Here is a 24,653-nt window from a genome sequence, read left to right as displayed (position 1 = left end):
TCTTTTAATCGTAAAACCATAGATTCAAAGGCTCTGTCGTACATGCCATAAATAGGAGTCTATGTACACACCCTCAAAATTCGCCTTCTTCCCTGCATCTCTGCCCACCTACAAGATCCACAACCAGGAAAACGAGGGCAAGGTCAACGTCGTAGCCTCCGCCTCTACCTCCATGTCGTTTCCTCTCCCTCACGCCGATGACAACTCCCTCGATGTTTTGCTCATTGACAACAAACACGGCAGCAAGATTATCACTTTTTATCTCATAAACCCTTATGCTCGTATCAACTGTAATACCCCGAAAAATCCAAATTAAATTCCGTGGATTTTTAGAAATGATTTCACGATAGTGGGAGCGAGTACGAGGCTCGGAGAAGTTGTGGAATTAGTTCGAACGATTAATTTTCGAAAAAACGAACGTTATTTAGGGGCTCGCGAAAGTTGACTTTTTATACGTTCAAAATTTGGGAAAACTTTCTTCATGAAAGTTGTAGAGCTCGTGGATACGATCGCGTGCATATGCGGAACGCAAAAATCGGAGTTCGTATGAATTAGTTATGATTTTTTGAAAAAGTTTCCAATTTAGTATAAAGCTTCCATTTTTGGAAATTTCCAAAAATAAAAACAGATTTTTCCAAAATTGGAAAATCTGCTGCGATTTTAGTTCCCCGCCGGAAATCGCCTCCAAAACTTCGATCGACGATTTCTTCCTCCTCCGGCCACCGATCCTCACCAAACTTCTTCCATTGGCTTCGTATGGTCCTTGCGCACCTGTCTGTGGCAGCCTTTCACGGCGGTGCGGCCTGTAGCGGCGGCGGCAAGCCCGGTCCGATTTAAGCTCGATTTTGGTCAACGCCGGTTTTCTCCTAGCTCCGGCCACCAAAACTTCCGATCCTTGGCTCCATGAACTCCCCTCAACCTGCTGATCATCATACTAGGAGGATTGCACCTAGAGTGACCGGTTTCACGTTCGTCGGAGCTCGGTAAGTTTTCAATCCGAAACGAAAATCTTTCGATCGGTATATCTCGAGCTGTAGTGCATCGTTTTGATTGATTCTTTTTCCAGTGGGTTCCCCTTGATGTTATTAACAACTCTCTAGAAGGCATCGAGGCCTGAAATTGAAGCTTTGACGTCGAAATCGAGCCTTGCCGGATTCTGCAAAATTCTGGAATTTTTCCGACCACCGAAGCTTTCGATCGGTATATCTCGAGCTACAGACCATATTTTTCTGTGATTCTTGAACCAGTGAGTTCTTCTTGAGTTTCTTAACAACTCTTCAGAAGGAATCGAAGCCTTAAATTGACGTTTTTACGTCGAATTGGAGCTCGCCGTTTTCTGCAGTTTCTCGCCGGTTTCTGGAAAATTCCGGCCACCTTCATACTGTTCAAGGTAATTTTCGACCCCTTCCGGTCATTTTCAGACTTCGTGCTAGTTATGAAAGTTGTTAAGCATGATGAAAGGAAGAAGAGCAGCCCGGCCCCGACACCATTGGTGGTGGTCGGCGGCGGCTCTGCCACTAACTCCGGCGGCCCTTTCCGGCCACCTCCGGGGATCAAAAATATGGTTTCTGTACATTTTCAGATTCTATATTTCAATACGATCATTTTGATATATTATGCGCAATTTTTGGATATCGTATGATGAAGTTATGAATTTTTAAGTTTCGATCGATTTCGATCGTTAGATTTGTGATATGTGAAGTTAGGACCGTCAGATGGACTTGTAGTTTTGATATGATGATCTTATGACTGTCCCAGTGGCTTTGTGTGGTCATGGGCGAAGATCCGACCGTTGGATCTTCGTATAATTGAGAAATGGTGATTCGGAAGGCGATTCGTGAGAATCCGACCGTCAGATTTTCATATAATTTTGTGGAGATGTTTGTAAGGATGATTCGAGAAGATCTGACCGTTGGATCTTCATTATAATTTTGGAGGATGATCCTAAGGGCGATCCGTGAGGATCTGACCGTTGGATCATCATTAAATTAAGATTCGACCGTCGGATCATCATATAATTAGAATCCGACCGTTGGATTTCAGTATATGTGTGGTTTATGAGTAATTTACTAAGTCAAGATAGTATCTGATTAGGTGATTGACGAATCGAGTTGGTGGACGATTCAGATGGATATGTGGCTTTTAAAAGACGCAGCTGGAATTGGAGGTGAGTAAACCTCACGTGGTTCATATTACGAACCCAATATATTTAATTGCTTTATTTTGCAATCATATGAACTATTGTTGGTGTATTAGACATTCCTGTGTGAATGTCTGTATATATATTATTACGTGAAATAATATGTATTGTTGGAGTTGTGTTGAGTTTATTGTTGAGAAACAATATATTGTGAGGGGTATTGAGTTTATTGTTGAGAAACAATATATTGTGAGGGGTATTGAGTTTATTGTTGTGAAACAATATATTGAGAGAGATGTTGAGTTTTATTGTTGAGGAACAATAAATTGTTGTGATCTGTGGAAGATCAATAGGTCACGGGGTGACCATGGCATACTATCAGCGAACCACGCTCTCGCGCCGGGTAGGTGGAACTGAATAGTATTAAATCGTGAACCACGCTCTCGCGCCGGGTAGGTGGAAACGATCAGTTAGAGCTCTAGTCTGTCTGCCAAATATTGAGTGACCTTATGGGGGAAATTGAGAGTAACTCATAAGTGTCTATATATATATATATGAGAGTGAGAAAGTAACGTGGGTTTGTGGTGGTCTTGTAATTTAATAAATCAACAGTTCTTTCTTGTTTACTCATACTAGCTGTCAAAAGCTTACCGGGTTTTGTGTTGTTGCAACTCCCGGTACACTATTCAAATTGTGTAGCGGGTAATCCTACAGGACAGGAGAACCAGGACGGTGATCGTGCGGTTAGAGCAATTGTTAGAGTTTTACAGCAATTGTACGTTGTGAGGTGTGTTATGCTCATTTGAGCTTTACAATATTGCTTGTGAGAGTGAATTGTAATAATGAACTCGAAGTTTCGAGATTTGGATTTTGTAATTGTAATTATTCATGTTTCGGATTTGAATTTATTATTCAAAATTCGGGGCGTGACAGTTTGGTATCAGAGCGTAAGGTGCATATTTGGTGATGTGTCAATACCTTCCGAGTGATGGCCCGTCTGCAGCGGATCCCCATCGTGTGCTCTTCGGTATTGGCTAAGTCATTGGGTATGCGTGAGTGTTGGGAGTTGTTTAGACCGCTAGGTCGTTTTAGGAACGTGAATACCTTCCCTATAGTATTGACTTGGTTAATATGAATTTGTATTTGACTTATACTGTGTTTTAAGTGTTATACATGTATTAGCCAAGCATACTATACTCCTTAGGTGATGGATATTCGAAGGGGTTGTACTTAGAACCTTACAGTTGTCTTGTAGGTTCGTATGGGAATAAGTTCAGTGGCCGCGAGTTACAATCCTTGAGGAATAGGAACCTCTTGATTCAACTCTGTTAAGTCAACGAGGATTGTTTTATGGAAGTGAGGTTCTTTTGGATGTTGAAGTGTTTGGTTGAAGGCATGATGTGGACCTATGCACATACCTAGTGTGGATACGAGTATTAATGGATAGAAAGTTTGCCTTCTTAAGTTGGACGTACATATGTTTTTGGATGAGATATACATGTCAAATAATAGATATCTTGTTTTGTAACGAGATGTCTTAGTGGGGTTTTGGTAATTGGCATGGGTGATGTGTTTAAAGTGGCTTTGAGATAACTATGCTAATCTTGTGTGAGATTGAGTTATTAGTATAGATTGAGAAGGTTTTGTAGTGACGCTATATACACAACGTGATGAACTTTTAGAAGGAAAAGTTATGAGTAAAGGTATGGGTTTTTCCCTGATGTCTATAGTAGACTTGTGCATATGGCAGCGTTTGTGGCAGTGCCAGTAATGATTTTGTAGCAGCTTTCGTAGCAATGCTTATGTGATAGGCAGCTTGTGTAGTAGTGCTTGTGTGGCAGTGCTGGTAGTGCTTTAGTGGTAGTTTGTGTGACAAGGAATTTTATGGGGGCTAGATAAAGCTAGGCTTTATCTTGATTGTATTCTAAGTGGTAGGACACCTGTAAACAGGGATTGGAAATTCTCCGTTTGGACACCTTGGTCTGTTGACCTGACTATGACTTGTGGACATAGTTTTATTTAAGTGAAGGAAATTGATTTTGTGAACTAGTTTTCTTAAGTTTTGGATCGTAGTATGGAGTTGGACTGAAGTGAATTTGAGGTTGTTGTGTTTTAAGTTTAAGTAGGCGGGACACTTAAAGTTTTGAAATGGAATTTGATCTTGGTCGGTAATTAATTGGGAGATTTAGAGTCAACTCTCTGTAAATGTTATTAGATGAGGGTGTGTTTCTGTGGTGATGGATTTTAGGAGAAATGGTTAAGTGCAATTTTGGGTATTGATTGTAGTGACATTGTTGGGTATCCATAGTGGTTCAAGTGAATTACTATGCGATATGGAGTTTGATTCGGTTTCTAAATCGTAAATTCATAGGGTATGAATTGTGGTAAGTTTAATGGAGAAATTAATAGAGGAAATGGTTGAGATTTTATAAGATTTGTATGAGTAACTCTAAGGATGTGGGTTTTTCCTAGCCATCTCAGGATGTGTTTAGCTTTATTAAACCCTAATTCTAACGACAAAATTGTTTGTGTTTGGTTTGACTCTAAGGATGCTAGCTAGACCCCTATGCAACTTAATTGATTGTTTGTGATAAATCATTATGATTGATGTGTGCAGTAGAGTTGTTTATGGTTTTGAAAATAGTATTGGGTGACCAAGGTTCGATCCTTGGTGTTGTTGTTGGTTAAACAAAAAGAAAAGAAAACATGCACACCATCTTATTGATTTAATATTACAAAAAGGAAATTGGAACTACGCTATACTAAGCCTAATTAGTAGCTCCGGATGGGTTGAGGCTGAGCTCAAGAGAAACTGGAGATCCACGGTTGTAACCGCCTGAGCCACCAGAATAGTAACCAAATGCGCTACCTTCCTCGGAAGTAGTCTTCGGGTTACCAAAGACGTCCTCGCCGTGCACGGGGAACAGAGGAAGAGTTTCAACCTCCTGGTGATCTCCTCCTCGTTGTTGCAGGGATGTTTGTCCTCCTGTTGTGCCAAAAGAGTTGTACTGGTATTAGTGTTGAAGTGTGAGGAAGAATATGAAACAAAATTTAAATCAAGAAATCCTTCATTACCAGTAGAATCGGTGGAACCAAAGTTGAGATTAATGGATCTACCATCATCAGTAGAACTAGTGGACCCAAAATTGATGTCAATGGATCCACCAGCTGGCCCAAAATTGATGTCGATGGATCCACCAGCACCAGTAGAACCAGTGGACCCAAAATTGAGATCAATGGATCCACCAGTACCAGGAGAACTAGTTCCCATGGGCACTTGAGCAGCCTGATTGCACCTCTTCATCTGCTTCTCTCGAGCCCTGACATTCTGAAACCAAAAATAAATGTTCTTGCCCTCAACCTGTCCATACTGTTGCAGCTGGAGACAGATCTCGTGAATCTGCTCTGTAGTTGGGGTCTTAACTCCCTTGTCGTAGTAAAGATCCCTGAGGATCCTTATTTGATCTGGAGTAGGAACCCACCTGGCACGGCTTCGCCAGAAATCTGTGTTGGCACTACTCCCGGCTGCTTGGTTGTTTCCTCCATCCTCGATTTGTTGCTGGGTTTGTAGCTCCATTAGTTGCAGAGTTCGTGGTTCCATGGTGATGAGTTGAGAGGAAGTGTAAATTGAAGAACGAAGTTGTTGAGTGTTTGTGGGAGATTGACCTTAGAAGGATTAAGGTCGATGAAGGGGTATTGGAGATCTGAAAGTTCAGAGGAAAGAAGAGATCGAATATTCAAATGGAAGAAAAGATCTGAGAGAGAAGGATTGAAGATTTGAGAGTGAAAAACTGGGGATTTGAGAAGAGAAAGGCTGAAGAGTTGAGAGAGAAAGGCTTGAGCTCGGAAGAAAATTTCTTTTCCTTTGGAATGAACAGTCGCGTCTCCAGAATGCACCTATTTATAGAACAAGGTGAGCAGATCTCCACCGTTGGATGAACGATCACAGAATTTGAATCCACGCGTTGGATTAAAGTCGCCCCGAAACCCGGAAAAGCTGTTGGCGCGTGTTGAGCGTGTAAGGGGACCGAGGGAATCTCGAGGCGCTGTGGCAGACAGCTGTAGCCGAAAGCAGATTTGACTGCCGTAAATCACGGAAGGGATAAGCCGTGACACAAGTGGGCCGTACTTGGGCCTGTCTCGGATCAAGGCATCACTGTAGCTGTGGGAGGAGGCCTGATGGGCCGAGTTTCAGAAACAGTTTTGGACATGATGGGCCGCGTTTCTGAAACAGTCTTGGATGTTTTGGGCCGAATTGTTGAAACAGTTGAAACAGTTGGTTAAATAAAAGGATTGGTATGGATAATAACGTGAGCAGCCGTGCTCGAGTGGTTGAGTGTAAAGTTCGTGTACAAGAGGTCTGAGGTTCGAATCTCGCCTCTCGTTTATTTTTATTATGTTCGTTTATGACATAATAAGTATAAAATTTGTACACATTATATTAAGCACAGCTTGTGCTCCAGTGGCTGGGGACAAAGGTTTCGTGCAGCAGGTTGAGGTTTCGAACCTTGCCTCCCCCGTTATTTTATTTATGTCGCTTATGACATAATAAATATAACACGTGAGCATATATTAATGAAGGCAGCTCTTGCTTCAGTGGTTGGGAGCAAAACCTTTGTGTTCGAGGTCGGGAGTTCGAACCTTACCTCTTACAAATATTTTTGGATCTCGTATATGCTTGATATACGGACGTATATACGGTATGTACGGTATACATACGTATATATGGTCTGTACGGTATGCATACGTATATACAGTTGTACGATATGCATACGTATATACGGTCTGTACGGTATGCATACATATATACGGTATACCTACGGTATGTACAATTTCATACCGTAGCCGAGCTGGAAGTCGGTGGGCCGATTGGTAGGCCCAAATAGTAAGCCCAAATTGGTTGGGCCTATTCAAAATGCATTCTGTTCGGCCCGATTGGTAGGCCCAAATGTTAAACCCAAATTGGTTCGGGCCGGTTCGAAATGTGGATGGTTCGGTTTCTTCGGCCCAATTGGCCAGCCCTAATGCTTAGCCCAAGGATTGAGCAAGCCCACGTCATCATCACTGGGTGACATATTTTATTGGTGTACTTTTGGGGATGATTTGTTTTGAGTGATGCATCTCTATTGTTGTGTAGAATAGTGCATGCTTAAGTTTTACTATAGAGATTTACCGTGATGCTAATGGAGTAGCGAAACGCTTTGTGGGAGTCTTTACTGTGCTTGTATGCCAGTACAGGGTGATGATCTATGTGAGGATCTATGAGATAATCTCTGTGAAGATCTAAGTGATGATCTCTGTGATGATCCACGTGATGATTTAGTGTAATTGATGTGGAGTGATGTTGAGCAGTTGTTTTGTGAATTTACATCGTGACGAAAGGATTTAGTGGCCATAGGAATGTATTTTTATACAAAGGGCTGTGGCTTTGAAGATTACTACAACTTTGGGAATGATAGAGATTCGATGATTAGGTCAACCTTAATTGAGAGGAATTGACTTACGCTTAAATTTCGGGACGAAATTTCTTTAAGGAGGGTAGATTGTAATACCCCGAAAAATCCAAATTAAATTCCGTGGATTTTTAGAAATGATTTCACGATAGTGGGAGCGAGTACGAGGCTCGGAGAAGTTGTGGAATTAGTTCGAACGATTAATTTTCGAAAAAACGAACGTTATTTAGGGGCTCGCGAAAGTTGACTTTTTATACGTTCAAAATTTGGGAAAACTTTCTTCATGAAAGTTGTAGAGCTCGTGGATACGATCGCGTGCATATGCGGAACGCAAAAATCGGAGTTCGTATGAATTAGTTATGATTTTTTGAAAAAGTTTCCAATTTAGTATAAAGCTTCCATTTTTGGAAATTTCCAAAAATAAAAACAGATTTTTCCAAAATTGGAAAATCTGCTGCGATTTTAGTTCCCCGCCGGAAATCGCCTCCAAAACTTCGATCGACGATTTCTTCCTCCTCCGGCCACCGATCCTCACCAAACTTCTTCCATTGGCTTCGTATGGTCCTTGCGCACCTGTCTGTGGCAGCCTTTCACGGCGGTGCGGCCTGTAGCGGCGGCGGCAAGCCCGGTCCGATTTAAGCTCGATTTTGGTCAACGCCGGTTTTCTCCTAGCTCCGGCCACCAAAACTTCCGATCCTTGGCTCCATGAACTCCCCTCAACCTGCTGATCATCATACTAGGAGGATTGCACCTAGAGTGACCGGTTTCACGTTCGTCGGAGCTCGGTAAGTTTTCAATCCGAAACGAAAATCTTTCGATCGGTATATCTCGAGCTGTAGTGCATCGTTTTGATTGATTCTTTTTCCAGTGGGTTCCCCTTGATGTTATTAACAACTCTCTAGAAGGCATCGAGGCCTGAAATTGAAGCTTTGACGTCGAAATCGAGCCTTGCCGGATTCTGCAAAATTCTGGAATTTTTCCGACCACCGAAGCTTTCGATCGGTATATCTCGAGCTACAGACCATATTTTTCTGTGATTCTTGAACCAGTGAGTTCTTCTTGAGTTTCTTAACAACTCTTCAGAAGGAATCGAAGCCTTAAATTGACGTTTTTACGTCGAATTGGAGCTCGCCGTTTTCTGCAGTTTCTCGCCGGTTTCTGGAAAATTCCGGCCACCTTCATACTGTTCAAGGTAATTTTCGACCCCTTCCGGTCATTTTCAGACTTCGTGCTAGTTATGAAAGTTGTTAAGCATGATGAAAGGAAGAAGAGCAGCCCGGCCCCGACACCATTGGTGGTGGTCGGCGGCGGCTCTGCCACTAACTCCGGCGGCCCTTTCCGGCCACCTCCGGGGATCAAAAATATGGTTTCTGTACATTTTCAGATTCTATATTTCAATACGATCATTTTGATATATTATGCGCAATTTTTGGATATCGTATGATGAAGTTATGAATTTTTAAGTTTCGATCGATTTCGATCGTTAGATTTGTGATATGTGAAGTTAGGACCGTCAGATGGACTTGTAGTTTTGATATGATGATCTTATGACTGTCCCAGTGGCTTTGTGTGGTCATGGGCGAAGATCCGACCGTTGGATCTTCGTATAATTGAGAAATGGTGATTCGGAAGGCGATTCGTGAGAATCCGACCGTCAGATTTTCATATAATTTTGTGGAGATGTTTGTAAGGATGATTCGAGAAGATCTGACCGTTGGATCTTCATTATAATTTTGGAGGATGATCCTAAGGGCGATCCGTGAGGATCTGACCGTTGGATCATCATTAAATTAAGATTCGACCGTCGGATCATCATATAATTAGAATCCGACCGTTGGATTTCAGTATATGTGTGGTTTATGAGTAATTTACTAAGTCAAGATAGTATCTGATTAGGTGATTGACGAATCGAGTTGGTGGACGATTCAGATGGATATGTGGCTTTTAAAAGACGCAGCTGGAATTGGAGGTGAGTAAACCTCACGTGGTTCATATTACGAACCCAATATATTTAATTGCTTTATTTTGCAATCATATGAACTATTGTTGGTGTATTAGACATTCCTGTGTGAATGTCTGTATATATATTATTACGTGAAATAATATGTATTGTTGGAGTTGTGTTGAGTTTATTGTTGAGAAACAATATATTGTGAGGGGTATTGAGTTTATTGTTGAGAAACAATATATTGTGAGGGGTATTGAGTTTATTGTTGTGAAACAATATATTGAGAGAGATGTTGAGTTTTATTGTTGAGGAACAATAAATTGTTGTGATCTGTGGAAGATCAATAGGTCACGGGGTGACCATGGCATACTATCAGCGAACCACGCTCTCGCGCCGGGTAGGTGGAACTGAATAGTATTAAATCGTGAACCACGCTCTCGCGCCGGGTAGGTGGAAACGATCAGTTAGAGCTCTAGTCTGTCTGCCAAATATTGAGTGACCTTATGGGGGAAATTGAGAGTAACTCATAAGTGTCTATATATATATATATGAGAGTGAGAAAGTAACGTGGGTTTGTGGTGGTCTTGTAATTTAATAAATCAACAGTTCTTTCTTGTTTACTCATACTAGCTGTCAAAAGCTTACCGGGTTTTGTGTTGTTGCAACTCCCGGTACACTATTCAAATTGTGTAGCGGGTAATCCTACAGGACAGGAGAACCAGGACGGTGATCGTGCGGTTAGAGCAATTGTTAGAGTTTTACAGCAATTGTACGTTGTGAGGTGTGTTATGCTCATTTGAGCTTTACAATATTGCTTGTGAGAGTGAATTGTAATAATGAACTCGAAGTTTCGAGATTTGGATTTTGTAATTGTAATTATTCATGTTTCGGATTTGAATTTATTATTCAAAATTCGGGGCGTGACATCAACGACCCCCCACATCCTTCGAAATCTCCTCCCTCCTCAAACAACCCGACTTCGGCAACTCAACAAACAATCCCAGCAAACTCAATTGCACACACATGTCAGGGAAACAAAATTGAACCTAAAAATCTCAAATTACATATCACCCAAAACTTGAAACTCTATGAATTGTGGGTATCCAATTTGGGTTTAGGTTTTAGTGGAGAAAATCTTGTTTGAAGAGGCTGCAGATCAATTTGAGTCCACGGTGTGAGGAGAAGAAGAAGAAACAACCGGGCGAGTATTTAGGATCGAGAAAACGATACTCAAGCGATGGAGAATTGAGCAGCTCCGAGCATCATCAAAATATGTTACAGACGGGGGGAGAGAGAGTTGATTCCTTTTTTTTTTTTATTGTCTTCTTTATCAATTCTTGAAAAAATAAATTTGCCCTTCTAAATTTGACCAAAATCGCATTGACTAACGGTTAATGTAACGACATGTACATATTTTCGATCGAGATTATAAGTTCACGTACCGTTTTGATTTGTTTGAAAGAAAATGTACCGAACTTTGAAGTGAGTCATTTGTCGGGTGCTGTTGTTAAAAATTTTCCTAAATAAAATATACATTTTTTTTTTTTTAAAACCCTTAACCCACCCCACCCTTACATATTTTCCTAAATAAAATATACATAAATCTGAATACAATACACCCTCCAAATGGTTACAAAACAAAAATTAAAGATACAAAGCCCAAGTCCGTGTTAGTTTTGGATTGAACCCAAATCCTAAATTTTAATTCTGACATATCCTGATGGCAAATTTAAATTTTAATCTGATTTAAATTCTGAACATAAATTCGAACTCCCGGGCGTGTTAAAGCTCAGTGAATCACCCGTATGAAAAAGAAGGCTTGCCTGTAGCACTAGCCCACCTCTAGATTCAGAATTCAAATCAGATACCTCAACATGATGAAATATCCTACCTAGTTAGAAAAGCCACCCAATTTTTGTACAAAAAGGCTATAGAATAAGATTATATACAATACTTTTTTCGAAAGAATATCTAATTCATCTTCATCATCGAAGAAAGAGAAAATCCAAGTCATATTATAATATATGGCAGGTTAATTATTGTTATTCTATATCATTTTACAAATTCCGTGTAAGAGGCGCGTTTCTGTGTCCTTTTCTTCTGTGCCTCTTCTAAAATAAAGTCTCCCTATTTCTAGTCCCCTCCATTCCTGTGGTTTATACACCTCTCTCCAACTCAACCAAAAAACCCACCTCTCATTCTTCGCTTCAAGAACATTCCTCGGTGGCAAATTTTCTCTGCTTTGATGTAGAGACTAGAGGCCTCTGTCTCTCCCCTTTGTATTCAAAAGAAAGGTTTCCTCGAGGGGGCATAGAACTAGAGAGGAGGAGGAGGACGTGAGTCGAACTCTTTCGATTTTCGTCGTGGTGTCAGGTGTGGAGAGTAAATATATTGCCCTCCACCACCGTTATCACCTCTCTCTCCTTCACATTTTGAAATCTCGTTGCAAAAAAGGGTCACTTTTGAAACCAATACAGTTACAGTATAGCTACTTTGGCAATCTGGCAGGTAATTACAATATAAGAAAACTAATCCTCACATGTTGTATGCTAAGGTTTTTGGATGCTAATTGAGATGGGTTTGTTGTTTTCTGCACAAAAGGTTCATGTCTTGCCTGGTTTTCTGGGGGGTTTCGAAATGTTTCTGAAAATGGGTTTTGAGTTCTGACACGTTTGTTTTGTTGGGTTTTTGAAGGGTTTCAACAAACACATTATCTCAAAGCTTCTGGAGAGAAGCTGCAGCAGATACAACTCTGGCCGACAATCACAAATTCTCAGGAGCCGGAAGAGCTGGCCTTGGTCTTCGGTTTTCCGGTTTCGATTGGCCTCTGTTAATTGTTTGGTGCCTCCCCATTGATAATGGTTAACCCCTGATCCAATGTGATCGAGTTTTTAGTGGTGCAGCCTCAAAGCAATCAGACCTTTAGTTTGGAGATGCGAGCTTGACCTTGGAAGAAAACATCAACAAATCAAAGACTAGGAGAATACCAAAGCTTTGTTTGATCTTGAGGATTCAGGAGTTTATCATATTCAGAATGGCAAAAATTAGTTGCTTCTCTCTAATTGTTAGGAAGAAGAAGAAGGTTAAGGTGAGAATTTCAGAATCTAGTTGGTTCCTTTATGCATTTGGTGTTTTTTTTTTTTTTTTCCCTGAAACTCTGTGATTTGGTCAATTTTCATGTGTAACTTTCTAGGGAGATGGTGAATCTGCAAAAGCAGGTGAAGTGGACAAGGCAATTAGGACCCTGCAACTCAGGCTTCAACAACAACCTGTGAAAACTGTGGAAGTTAATGGGTTGAAGCCTTTGAAATCTTTCGGAGCCTTTATCCCTTATGGTGTTGACAAGAAACATATCAAGGACAAGGTGAAGAGTCCTGATAGCCTTATTGGGTTACGTGAAGCAGCCTATGAAGCTGAAGATGAGCATGGAGAGAGCTCCATCAACTCTAATGGCTCTGATCTTCAGGTCAGTGAAACCAATGCGGGGGAAGAGGTCTCATTAAGGAAGATGGATTGCTGTGAATCTGATAAGGACTCTGGGAGGGGTGTGGATAGACTAGAAAGTGGGCATCTTAGTGATCCTGGGGTTGTGAAAGCAGAGTTTTGGGGTTCAAGAAAGCTAACTCGGTCTTGCTCGAATTTGGAGACTCATAAGGTGGATGGAAACATGCAGTCTAAGTTGCGTGTTTGGAAGACACAGTCTTTTGAACAATTGCAGGAATTGGATGAAAGTGTAAGGAAGGATGTTAATCCTGGAAGCCCTGCTTCTGTGGGAAGCCATTTCAGTGCTGATAAGGTGATGCTCAAGAAGCATTCTTCAAGCCAAGTTTTGCCTTCTAGAAGCAGAAGATTGTGGTGGAAGTTGTTTCTTTGGAGCCATCGGAACCTGCACAAATCATCATCCACTGCAACGACACCAAAGACACTTCCCAACAAAATTAAATTGAATAAGCAAGGCGGGTACTCTTCGGATACGCTTGAACCAAACAGAGTTATGCAATTCGAAAAGATGGAATCACCTCTGTCCTTTAAATCTGTAGACAAAGGGAAGAACATCGTGAATGATGACCAGAGCTGGACTGGTTTTCAAATTAGATCCTCATCCTTATGGCCTCAGAACCAATGGGTTGCATTCTCAACAGAAGCATCCTCATCTTCGAGAGTGTTAGACTGGATGAAAGATCTCGACACAACACCCTCCTCACTTCCATCTAACGAAGATAAAGATGATGGAGTCGTCACTCCACAAACCCCGCCCTCTCCTCAAACTCCTGGATCAAGAAGCTCAACTTACTTCACTCGAGGTCCCGATGCCAACCTTTCAGAGGATACATTGCATGCTAATACCGTAATCCAGACTCTAAATTCTTCGTCAACAGTGGCTCACATCTCTGGTATGGGCTTAAAAGCCATCCCTATCATTTCATGCTTCTGCAGCCTTCGATCCGTTAACTTGTCAAACAACTTCATAGGTATGCTATAGCAGAAAGGGAACAAAAGATCGAAGTTATAACTTTAAAATATGTCTTGAGCTAACTTATTGAGCTTTGTGTTAACTTTTCTTCTGAATTTTGCAGTTCACATCACTCCAGGATCGCTGCCAAAGAGCCTTCACACACTTGATTTGTCCAAAAACAAGATCAGCTCCATTGAAGGACTGAGAGAATTAACCCATTTGCGAGTACTAAACCTCAGTTACAATCGGATTTCTAGAATTGGACGCGGTAATAAACCAATCAGACCGGTTTTACAACCACCAATTTTATCTTTGAAAATATCATTCAAACTGATCACTGACTCATTGTGGATTTAATGATGCCAGGGTTATCAAGCTGTAGCATACTTAAGGAGCTCTATCTTGCTGGGAACAAGATCAGTGATGTTGAAGGTCTACACAGGCTATTGAAGCTAACAGTTCTGGACCTGAGCTTCAACAAGATAACAACAACAAAGGCACTTGGCCAGCTTGTTGCTAACTACAACTCGCTACAGGGTCTGAATCTATTAGGCAATCCGATCCAGAACAACATTGGCGATGAGCAGCTGCGCAAAACTATTATAAGTCTTCTCCCAAAGCTAGTCTTCCTGAACAAGCAAGCCATCAAGCCACCACGAGCGAGGGAGGCAGTTACAGATAGTGTAGCCAAAGCTGCATTAGGAAAATCCGGATGGAACCCTCGCCGAAAAACAGGTAAGAAGCTTACTCAAAGTTTCTCATTTACCAAAAAAAGGTCTGATTCCATATCACCAAAGAAAACTCGAACATTTCCAAACCGCGGTCACAAGAGCTCTGCCATGGCAAGTGTTGGACACAAGAGAATGCTGAAGTCCAAGAGCGAAGCCAAAGAGTCATCAGCTGTGTTTCCTTCTTCATCCCATTAGAAGCTTTTTCGTTTTAGGGACCTTGCACAAAATTTGGTGCACACAAACATTCTAGGAGGGGTCTCTCCCTTCCTATGTGTTTCACTTACAGTCTGTAGAGCTATACAAAACCTGGTGGTTTCATGTAATCAGTTTTTGCCCGTCAGTTAATAATATGGTGCAGGCTGCAGTTTTTTTTTTTCGAATTTGCTATTATCTGTTTAGTACGAGCAACGGTTGTATAGAAGAATTTCACTACTCCCAAGGCCACATAACTTTGGACCTCAAGTACATAAGATTTTGTAGAAGTCTGTCATAATTCTAGTATTAAACGGTGAAAGAGCAAGAGCTTGACAAATGAGTGAGAGCCAGATCAGGCTAAATTATAAGCAGCAGATGACCAGCCACATCAATTATGTCCCTTAAAAGGGAGATCCTTTGACGTGGAAAGACATGGAAGGAACAATATAATGCTCGGAAACAACAGTAAAATCTCTAGCCTTATCTTCCAACGATATCATCTTTATGCGATGTCTGACCCAGAACGACAAAATAGTTTGTGAAGTTTTAACTTTCGACCTTTAGGAATATTGACCATGAATCTATAAGCCAAAACCTAAGCCTGATGAGGTCATATCAAATTACTACGTTCATTAAGATACTCTACAAGGCTCCAAGCTTAAAAGATCACTTTGGAGCTAAATTTCATTGTATTATTAAAGTACATGAAACCTACAAAAGAAAATGGATTTACTTGAAAGTGGGAGGAAGATCGAAAAGCTCTGTTTTTAGTAAATCTGTGTTCCTTAGTATATCAGTAAGCCCTGGTGCTCATGCTTCCGGGTTGATCCTTCCATATATGATCATCTCATCATCGTTCATTCTTGCACCACTTAAAGGAAAGACATGAAAACTCCTGTCGCAACTTGAAGCTCTAAGGTACAGTTTTTTTTACACACCATCATCTACAGAAGTACCAAGTAAATTGAATAATCAATAACAAATAAACAATCCTCATACTTTTTTGACTTAAAATCCTCCAACAGAAAACAAAAGCAAGATACAGTCATGTGAAGGACTCAAGGGTCACCAAGATACGTCTGATCCACCAATTTTTCTTGTAGGCTCCAAGGTTCCTCAAGAGTGCCACTCCACTATATTTTTCCACATCAATTTCAATTTGTACCCAAACAATGCAGTAGGATTTGCATACCCACTTTTCATGTAAACGGCTTTATCTAAATTCCTTTTATGGTGCAACTGTGCAAGGCATTTTATATTTTGTGACGACACTAATAGAATCTAGATACTGAATGGCATCAATTGGAGAATGTTCATGATAACTGTAGAACTCAGAAATAGAAATGAAACAATATACGTCTCACTTAAATATCAAAGAAATGTCATTACTATTTGGTAGTGATGTTATCTTAGAATACATTTCATTTGAATTTATGTGATCCGATCTGCACCTGATTAAAGTGCTTCAGTGATAGTGACTCAACCACATTCTCTTTAATTTTCAGTAAATAACTCGATCACTTTTTGGAAGTGACAAAACCAGAGTACATTATTTACTACACAAGAGAAACTATCTGGGTGGATAAATGAAAGTGAAAATAAAATTGCAAGAATTTAACAACATCCAAAGAGGAATGACAGATAACAAACTCATTTGAAAAGATTTGTTGATTCTGCTTTTAAGTATTGTATTTCCGCAATAATGACTGACTTTGCAGATATACAACTAAGCATGGACAAATGGAAACCTATAAAAGAAATGGTACCTAACAAAGATGCAATTTTGACCAAGAAAAAAACGAAGGAGCAAATTCTGATAGATAAATTGTGACCGATACCTCGTTGCTCCCAATCAAGGCCAAATCTTGCAGAATGCAACATATCAAAAGAGACAGATAGATATGGCAACTGTTTTGAAGTGAAAGAACCGAGCACCGCAGGAAGATCCCTTCTAAAATTTAGCTGAACTTGGCTTCCTAAGACCTCATAGTTTGCAATGCACATAGTTAGGAGCTGTTTGGAAAAGAGATGTGCTCCAAAACTACCATTGCCACGTTTTATGTGCAAGATAGTTCCCACCTGCAAAATCCATGTAAATTGTTAACGTAAATTCAGACAGCAAAAAGTTTAGCTCAGTGCGACAAGTCGACAACCACATCTGGATACGATATACACAGATACCAACTACATATAGTGCACCTGAATACACAACAAGAGATGATAACATGCTTTTTTATCTCTGAAAAGCTAGAACTTCTGTAAATATAAATGATCTAGCTGCATTCACAGCCACCAAGGAAACTTGGACTTGGTAGAATATTGACAGAGTCATAAAGTATTTGTAGGTCTTCTGTTGGAGTTGACAACATAAAATGTATTACATGCAAGAAAGCCTGCATATTAACTGAGTTGCTGTCTTCAGGCCACAACTGATATTTTGTGACATAAATTAACAACATACACTAATTACAGGTATAGAAGGCTATTTCATTATCTTAAATTGAAACACCTTCATGTAGAATGAGATTAGACTAGGACCTTTGGTTGCTCAATATCATCAAGTGCATCAATATTAGTTGCCAACCACTAGGCTAGTACCAGCAAATAGCATATACAATAACCAATGTGACAAGGTAACCCTAGATTCTGTAGGTGCCGTCAAAGTATACATACCACATGCTTCTCATTTCTTATGACTTAAAATCTTGCAATAGAACACACAAACAAGATACGGTCATGTCAAGGACTCAAGGGTACCTCTGATCAACCAATTTTCTTGTACCTTTAAGGTTCCTCCAGAGTGCTACTCCACCAGAAATAAAACATGAAAATTGGAGCTCCAACAAGGTTCCTGGAATTCGAGACAATCACTCGCATTGTGTATTCCCTCTTATCAGTTGCTGAGATGAATCATAACCCGGTTCCATTTCCTGCATTTCAGCATACTTATACAGCTTCTCATTGAACTCCACTTGGGGATCCTTCTCAATCAAAACCCCATTCTGGTCATATGCATCTTTCAAGAAAACAACCCAGTTCATCTCAGTCCCGGCAAGATAAAACGTCCTGGGCTGCTTAAACAGCATCTGGTAAGTGTGCTTAGTCAAACTAAACTCCTCCTTGAACTCCACAATGTGGTGTATGGAAGCCCTCTTCTCCAATGTCAAGCTCAAAAATTCATGCAAAATTCCCACCCTATACTTCTCAGCTTCCAATGTCCACAGGTCCAATCTCGACCCGTCTGAATAAGGCGAAACCAAAGGAAGCGAATTCAACAAGTTCAACTTCCTCGAATCCTCATCATCCAAACCCAAATCTTTCCCATGCTTCACAGGAAACCTGAAAGCCCTCTTAACCTTATCCTCATCCACCACAAACTCCCTCTCTAAACTACTAACTGCTAACAAAGGATCCCATTTCACCAATTCCAGCACTCTCTTCCCATCACCCTCAACCACAACCCTGAAATAATCAGGATACTTCGCCACCCGGTCCCGAAAATCTTCAGGAATCCCAAACAACAACCTGCAGTGATAAATCTTGCTCAACGGAATCCGCTTATTCGCTGACATCATCAGTAACTTCCTCACCTTGTTGACTCTGTCCCCTTCCATCGCCTCCATCAACGCCACCTCCTCTTCCATCAAACCTTCCATGAGCTCCGTGAATCCAATCCACAGCTTATTGTCGTCGTGCCGGTACGTTTCGAAGATCAAGGGGTGGCGCTGGAGGGACTTGGAGACCTTCCGGCCGCGGGGGAAGCCGAGCTCGCGGTGGAGCTTGCCGGCGTCGTCGAGGCGGAGGACGCGGTGGGGCTGCTTCGAGAGGTATTCTTTGGATTTGGTGAGGAATCGGAAGTGGGCGTCGCGAGTGACGATGCGTTCGAGGTGGGGGAGGAGGTTGGGTTGGGTCTGGACCAGCTTGGTTCGCGGGCTGTCTTGGCTTCTGCGACGCTTCTTGAATTTCTTCGGGGTTTTGGTGATGAGGAAGGAGGTGGAGAATGGGGAGGTGAAGAGGAGAGTTTGATTAGGGTTTAGGGTTTTGCCTGTGGAGGATGGTTTTGAGGTTTTGGGAGTCAGAAGAAGGCGCCACCAAGCCATTTTCCAACACTATGCTACCACTGTGGAATAGACTTGAAATAGAGACGACGACTAATAAAGCAACTTGGGCTTAAATAAAAGCCCAAAAAAAAAAAATGGGCTGTGTAATTGTTAGATGAGTCCAGTCGGGGAGTCCGGTATAAATAGAACAGCGCTATCGAACCCTAGCTAGCTCTGCCTCCTCCTTCTTCTTCTTCTTCTGTTCACTCTCTTACTGATCGGGAGCCTTCACAACTCTATTCGCCCAGGTTCTTATACTTTGTAAGTGAACGATAGTTTTGCTCCCTATCGTTCTGGGTCTAGACTTCTTCTATATAACTTCATACTCCGAACTTCATTTGCTTTAATTTTTTTTTTGTTAATCTATTCTTGTATCAGGATAAAGATGTGTGAATTCAGCCACGGGAATAGAGGAATTAATTGATGCAAAAGAGGATTTTAATGAAATCGGTAATTGGAGGTACTATGATTCAATCTTTATGAAAGTCATATTTTGTATGTTCATAAATTTATATTCTTTTCTCACAATATTGAATTCTTTTGTATGCTCATCAAAGTTTCTGATTAGTATTGCTCAAAGAGTGACTCTGCTTTTAGATTTAGGGGTTGTGACCACTTATTCAAATAGAAAATTATATAGTAGCACCTAACCAAAGATATAAACACAAATAATGACACAAGCTCAGGCCAAAAACCAAATGAAGCAGGTCTGGCTTCGAATTTTGATAGAAAATGACTAAAATGCTTAGTTTTCATTACAATTTACGCTCATGCCACTGGGCATAATACTCAACGACCGAAACCAAAAATCCCAAAACGCAAAATGCAAAACGCCCAAATCCAAATCAGAAACCCTAAAATCTCCAGCGTTGGATCCAAAACGCACTGCAAGATCTCCGAAGCAGTAGCACTCAGCTTGAATCTGGCTCCAATGGAGGTTGGTAAGGTAAGCTCTTACTCCAATTTTGCTGCATTCGAATATGTTTCTTCGAATTAGGATATGAAAAGATGAGGTAGGAGTAGTAGTAGAATCAATTGAAACCTCGAAAGCTGAGCAAATCGAAAGTAGCAGTAGAATCGAATTTAAATCTCCAAAGCTGAGCAAATCGAAAGTAGCAGTAGAATCGAAACCTCCAAAGTTCGATTTACTCAGCTTGAAACATCAATATTTGTATAATCGATTTCGAGGATTTGTATATTAACTACTGTGTCTCTGTGTTGTTTGATTAAGCTTCTTGTTTGCTTGCTACTGTTTCTCTATGTTGTTTGATTGAGCTTCTTGTTTGCTTGCTACTGTTTCTCTGTGTTGTTTGATTGAGCTTCATGTTTGCTTGCTACTGTGTCTCTGTGCTGGTTGTGTTTTGGTGTTGAGAGTTGGATATGATGGCTGGTTTTGGTGGAGATTGAGATCTTGTGGTATTGCGGAGGTGTTGACGAGTATGGTGGTGGATATGAAGGTTCTACGCTTTACGGAGTCTGTTTGGTTATTTTGAAGGATATGAAGTGCATCCGATTTTTCTGTTGGAAAATATTTGGAGAACCTGGTGTTCTTTAATTGTTATTCACTGATTCACAATCCGATGCAGATTTCATACAATGTTGTTACTGTTTGTGTTCATTTTGGAGGTCCAATCAGTGCATAACTACTGTGGAATTGCTTTTGAATGCCTGATTTTAAGATGGGAGTGTAGTTCATCAATTAGATCAGGGATTACAGAATGTAGGGAGTGCACTGTATGTGACCTACATCAAACTTATTTTCACATCAAACACTGTTAGTGCTGGTATCATTTGGCTTAATATACTTTCAGCAAAATATACTGCTACTGTGTTAATGTTCTATAATATATATATATATATATATATATATATGTCAATATGTGGTTAAATTGTATACTGCTACTGTGTTCTATAATCTATACTGCTACTGTGTCAATTGTATTGGAGTAATATTATGACTTTACCCAGCAATTATTAGCAATAAGTAATAAATTGTTAGGAATTAGCGAGCAGAATAACGGTATGAGTTTTGATTAAGAAATGTTAGAGTAATTTGTTCCCTATAAATCATCAAGAACTAATCCAATTGCAAGTAACATTCATTATGAAATGACATTCACCGTTCTTCATACTATAAAGGAAAAATTGGGAACACATCAAGCAAAGCATTGAGACTATCATTTGCTACTGTGGTTAAATTGCCTTCCACGACGTGCTTCATAAAGTGTATGAGCAGCTCAATCGTGAAAAAAAGATGGGATTGAAAGCCGAGTTGAAGAAGACGCCATTTTGGAACTTGATTGAAGCTTATGATAAGAGATTGATGACTAAGAACACAGCTGCAAAATCAGATCGAGAGATGCATAGGTTAGTGCAATGCCGGCTTTGAAGAAATTTAAGTTTGGAAACAAGTTGGCAGAAATAAGTGTATCGGACGTGCAATACATTTAGGGTTTGCCAAACCGAAAATCAGCTATCACGATGCCAAACCCAATAGATGATCCTAATAAGCTGACTGATCATCCTCTTGTTCGAAGGTTCTTTCCAAATGACCAAAGGATAAAAAAAAGCAAGAATCATGAGCTGTATTGATGAGCAGTTAAGGGAAAAAGCTCCGGGGTGGATAGAGAACATGACAAAGTTGTTGCTACTGCATTTGTTCATCACGCTACTGTTTGCAAGCTCGGGGTCAACCTTAGGATGGAGTTTCGTGAAATGCATCACGGATATTGAGACAATGAAGGGATATAATTGGGCATCCGCTATTAGTGACTATTTGCTATTGTGTTTGCAAGCTGCTACAAAGGGAAAAGCAAGGCAAATCAGTAGATGTGTAACATTAATCCCGGTAAGTCACTACTGCTACTATTGATACTGTATAGTTAAATTATGTGTTACTTATATCTGTTTTATTTTTGTTATAGTATTGGATATCCGAGAGGAGTACTATGCTTGTTGAAATTGAAGGCAGAGAAGCAATGACTCCAGGGTGCGTCAAGTGGAGTCTTCCTCAATTCACAAAAGAATTGCAGAAAATGCAAGTTGATGAAATAGAGGTGATGGGTACGCTACTGTCTGCTATTGTATGTGCTTCTGCTACTGTGCAATATGATACTAACTTGAAAAATATTTTATTGCAGATTGATAATGCAGTTGCCAACAACAATAAAAGCAAACATGGCGAGGAAAACAGCGACGATGACTTTGAGAACCCTCCATCAAAGCATGCTGCTACTGCACAGGCAAAGGGGCAGAAAAGGAAAGGAACCAGATCAAATGGAAAGGAACGAAAAAGCTGTTACTGAGGCTGATAAAGCTTAAAGGAACGAAAAAGCTGCTACTGAGGCCGGTGCAAATATTACTGATCAAATACTAAAAAACATTGTAGAAGAGATTGTGAATGAAGCTGAAAGGAACGAAAAAGCTGCTACTGAGGCCGGTGCAAATATTACGAATCAAATCCTAAAAACCATTGTAGAAGAGATTGTGAATGAAGAGTACAAGAGCATGTATGATTTGCATTTATATGGTATGATTGTGAATGAAGAGATTTGTATTTATCTCTATTATTTTTGGATTAAGTTTATTTTTTTTGCGTTATATGGTTTGCATTTATATTGATTTATGATGTGTGGATTGCAATGCTGGTTGTTTTGATGTTGGGGTATAGAAAGTTCATAATTGGGTGAGGTTGTATGCTACTATGTGCAGGAATGATCCAGCTTGGTTCAAGGAATGGGAAGACTTGTTGCAGAGTGAGTATGACGAATTTGGCTATCCAGACACTGATGAAGAACATATCAACACAGTGGAGCATTGGCAAGATGTAGCAATGTTGAAACAAGATATGGCGGGAAACGCTATTGAGAGCTGCAAGAGGAAGCAAGCTTATATGGAGAGGTTGTGGGATGAAAAAGAAGATGTGTGAATTTAGCCATGGGAATAGAGGAATTAATTGATGCAAAAGAGGATTTTAATGAAATCGGTAATTTGGAGGTACTATGATTCAATTTTTATGAAAGTCATATTTTGTATGTTCATAAATTTATTTTCTTTTCTCACAATATTGAATTCTTTTGTATGCTCATAAAAGTTTTTGATTAGTATTGCTCAAAGAGTTACTCTGCTTTTAGATTTAGGGGTTGTGACCACTTATTCAAATTAGGCCGAACATGAACTCAAACACTCCAAAATGTCATTTTGAAGTGTCTTATTATAATTTAAACTCCACAAATGTCTCCATGATAATTAATGTCACATGTTCACAACCTACCACTAGAGTTCAACTTAATTACAAAACTGCCACCGTCAGTTTCTTTAGCAGTTTACTAGAAGTGAAATAACACGGGTTACTGCTTATCTTCTCCACATTATAATTCAGAATTTCAAATCTCCAAAAACCGCTCAAACCTACACAAAGACATGGACAGTAACATAGCCATTTATATGGAGATAATGAATGTGTGTGATGTTGTTTAGGCTGTATGCTTTACTAAAATGGAAATGCTGCTAGTTCAAATACATACTTTATAGGATCATATAATGAAACTGGCTAGTGAGGTCACTGGCCAGGTCACTAGACAAGTCATTGGCTAGATAAGTCACTGGAAAAGACCAACTCCTTGGCAACGTGTGTTAACCTCATGTAACTGATCATGTAACTGGTCATGTAACTGACCATGTAACTTACAATGTATGTAACTGAGAATGTAATTGAGCATGTAACTGAGAATACTAAACATGTAACTGATCATGTCACTTACAATGTATGTAACTACCAAGTAGTTGAACATGTAACTGATCATGTCACTAACGTTGTCATTGACATGGCCTGTGACTTCACTGGCCAGATCACTAGTTGGCCAAGTTACTGGTTATGTAACTTGCAAACTCAATGCTAACCTTCTTATTTTAAAATATTTCAACAGAATTTAAACATCAGAAATGGCAAGACCAAAAAGAAAAGAAAAGGAAACAAGCGATGATGATGAAGACTACCAAGAGGTGGAATCAGAAGATGAAGAAGATGATCGAACAATAAAGAGAAAGAAGAATTCGAAGAAGAGTTTTAAATCAAAAAGAAAAAGACAAGAAGAAGAAGAACCATCACCAAAGAAGGGTTTGAAGAAGCATTCAAAAGTAAAAACCAAAAAACAGAAAGTAAAGCAAGTAGAAGATTCTGAAAAGGAAGCAGAAGTAGAAGAAAAACCTGAAGCTGCGCCAAAGAGGAAGAGACATGTGAAACCAGGACATGTGCAGTACAGGTGCACATTAATAAGTTTCTTGAACACAATTAAAGATAACAAGAAGAATCTGACTCCAAGAACATTAGATTTGCTTAGGCAGACACCATTTGGAAAAATTGTCGATGCATTATTCCATGGTGGCTACATAGAGGAGAAGTCAGCCAAGAAATCTGATGATTTCATTACCCTCCTACTGCAGGCCTACAAAAATGAAAAGGACCTCTTCTTCTTTGGAAAGAAGAAATTCAGGATCTCGACAAGAGACATTTCAAAGATTCTAGGACTGCCAGCTAAAAGTGAGTTGGTACCAAAAACTTTTGAAGGTGCATATCAGTCCGAATTTGTCGAGAAGTTTTTTCCAAAGAAAGCTAGAATTAACAAGTG

General features: G+C 40.1%; 3 protein-coding genes across 7 annotated transcripts; 2 read left to right on the top strand and 1 right to left on the bottom strand.

Moving 5' to 3' along the window:
• Nucleotides 1–11,680: 11,680 nt before the first annotated feature.
• Nucleotides 11,681–15,108, top strand: LOC133743012 (uncharacterized). Its single transcript, XM_062170750.1, has 5 exons — nt 11,681–12,049; nt 12,236–12,629; nt 12,735–14,013; nt 14,119–14,265; nt 14,364–15,108. Exons 2-5 carry the CDS (start codon nt 12,576–12,578, stop codon nt 14,921–14,923), a joined length of 2,040 nt encoding a protein of 679 aa, XP_062026734.1. The 5' UTR covers nt 11,681–12,049; nt 12,236–12,575; the 3' UTR covers nt 14,924–15,108.
• Nucleotides 15,109–15,139: 31 nt separating this feature from the next.
• On the bottom strand, nt 15,140–19,053 carry LOC133743013 (protein WHAT'S THIS FACTOR 1 homolog, chloroplastic). Of its 2 annotated transcripts, none has more exons than XM_062170752.1 (3): nt 17,681–19,053; nt 16,762–17,002; nt 15,140–15,867 (listed from the first exon to the last, which is right to left on the bottom strand). In XM_062170752.1, the coding sequence occupies exon 1, from the start codon at nt 19,021–19,023 to the stop codon at nt 17,791–17,793; it is 1,233 nt and encodes a 410-aa protein (XP_062026736.1). In that variant the 5' UTR covers nt 19,024–19,053; the 3' UTR covers nt 15,140–15,867; nt 16,762–17,002; nt 17,681–17,790. The 2 variants fall into 2 exon arrangements, with proteins under 2 accessions (XP_062026736.1, XP_062026735.1); XM_062170751.1 differs by having other exon boundaries at nt 17,706–19,053.
• An 88-nt stretch (nt 19,054–19,141) lies between these two features.
• LOC133743020 (uncharacterized) lies at nt 19,142–23,042 on the top strand. Of its 4 annotated transcripts, none has more exons than XR_009862860.1 (6): nt 19,142–19,284; nt 19,402–19,969; nt 21,163–21,871; nt 21,948–22,086; nt 22,164–22,552; nt 22,735–23,042. XR_009862860.1 is itself a non-coding variant. In XM_062170760.1 (6 exons), exons 3-5 carry the CDS (start codon nt 21,602–21,604, stop codon nt 22,326–22,328), a joined length of 567 nt encoding a protein of 188 aa, XP_062026744.1. In that variant the 5' UTR covers nt 19,153–19,284; nt 19,402–19,483; nt 21,163–21,601; the 3' UTR covers nt 22,329–22,552; nt 22,735–23,040. The 4 variants fall into 4 exon arrangements, 3 of the variants coding, with proteins under 3 accessions (XP_062026744.1, XP_062026743.1, XP_062026742.1); XM_062170760.1 differs by having other exon boundaries at nt 19,153–19,284; nt 19,402–19,483; nt 21,948–22,079; nt 22,735–23,040; XM_062170759.1 differs by having other exon boundaries at nt 19,153–19,284; nt 21,948–22,079; nt 22,164–22,532; nt 22,735–23,040.
• The last annotated feature ends 1,611 nt before the right edge of the window (nt 23,043–24,653 follow it).

Source organism: Rosa rugosa, chromosome 4, assembly GCF_958449725.1.
Source record: "Rosa rugosa chromosome 4, drRosRugo1.1, whole genome shotgun sequence".
Taxonomy (NCBI): Eukaryota; Viridiplantae; Streptophyta; class Magnoliopsida; order Rosales; family Rosaceae; genus Rosa; species Rosa rugosa.
The sequence above is the reverse complement of the archived record's forward strand: the minus strand, read 5'-3'. Positions and strand labels throughout refer to the sequence as shown.

Excerpts from the sequence above, each read along its gene's own strand:
- LOC133743013 (XM_062170752.1), bottom strand. The coding sequence starts at position 19,023 with ATGGCTTGGTGGCGCCTTCTTCTGACTCCCAAAACCTCAAAACCATCC.
- LOC133743020 (XM_062170760.1), top strand. The coding sequence starts at position 21,602 with ATGAGCTGTATTGATGAGCAGTTAAGGGAAAAAGCTCCGGGGTGGATA. Across the intron at positions 21,872-21,947 it reads GATGTGTAACATTAATCCCG|TATTGGATATCCGAGAGGAG; the intron begins GTAAGTCACTAC and ends TTTTTGTTATAG. Across the intron at positions 22,080-22,163 it reads TGCAAGTTGATGAAATAGAG|ATTGATAATGCAGTTGCCAA; the intron begins GTGATGGGTACG and ends ATTTTATTGCAG.
- LOC133743012 (XM_062170750.1), top strand. The coding sequence starts at position 12,576 with ATGGCAAAAATTAGTTGCTTCTCTCTAATTGTTAGGAAGAAGAAGAAG. Across the intron at positions 12,630-12,734 it reads GGAAGAAGAAGAAGGTTAAG|GGAGATGGTGAATCTGCAAA; the intron begins GTGAGAATTTCA and ends GTAACTTTCTAG. Across the intron at positions 14,014-14,118 it reads CTTGTCAAACAACTTCATAG|TTCACATCACTCCAGGATCG; the intron begins GTATGCTATAGC and ends TGAATTTTGCAG.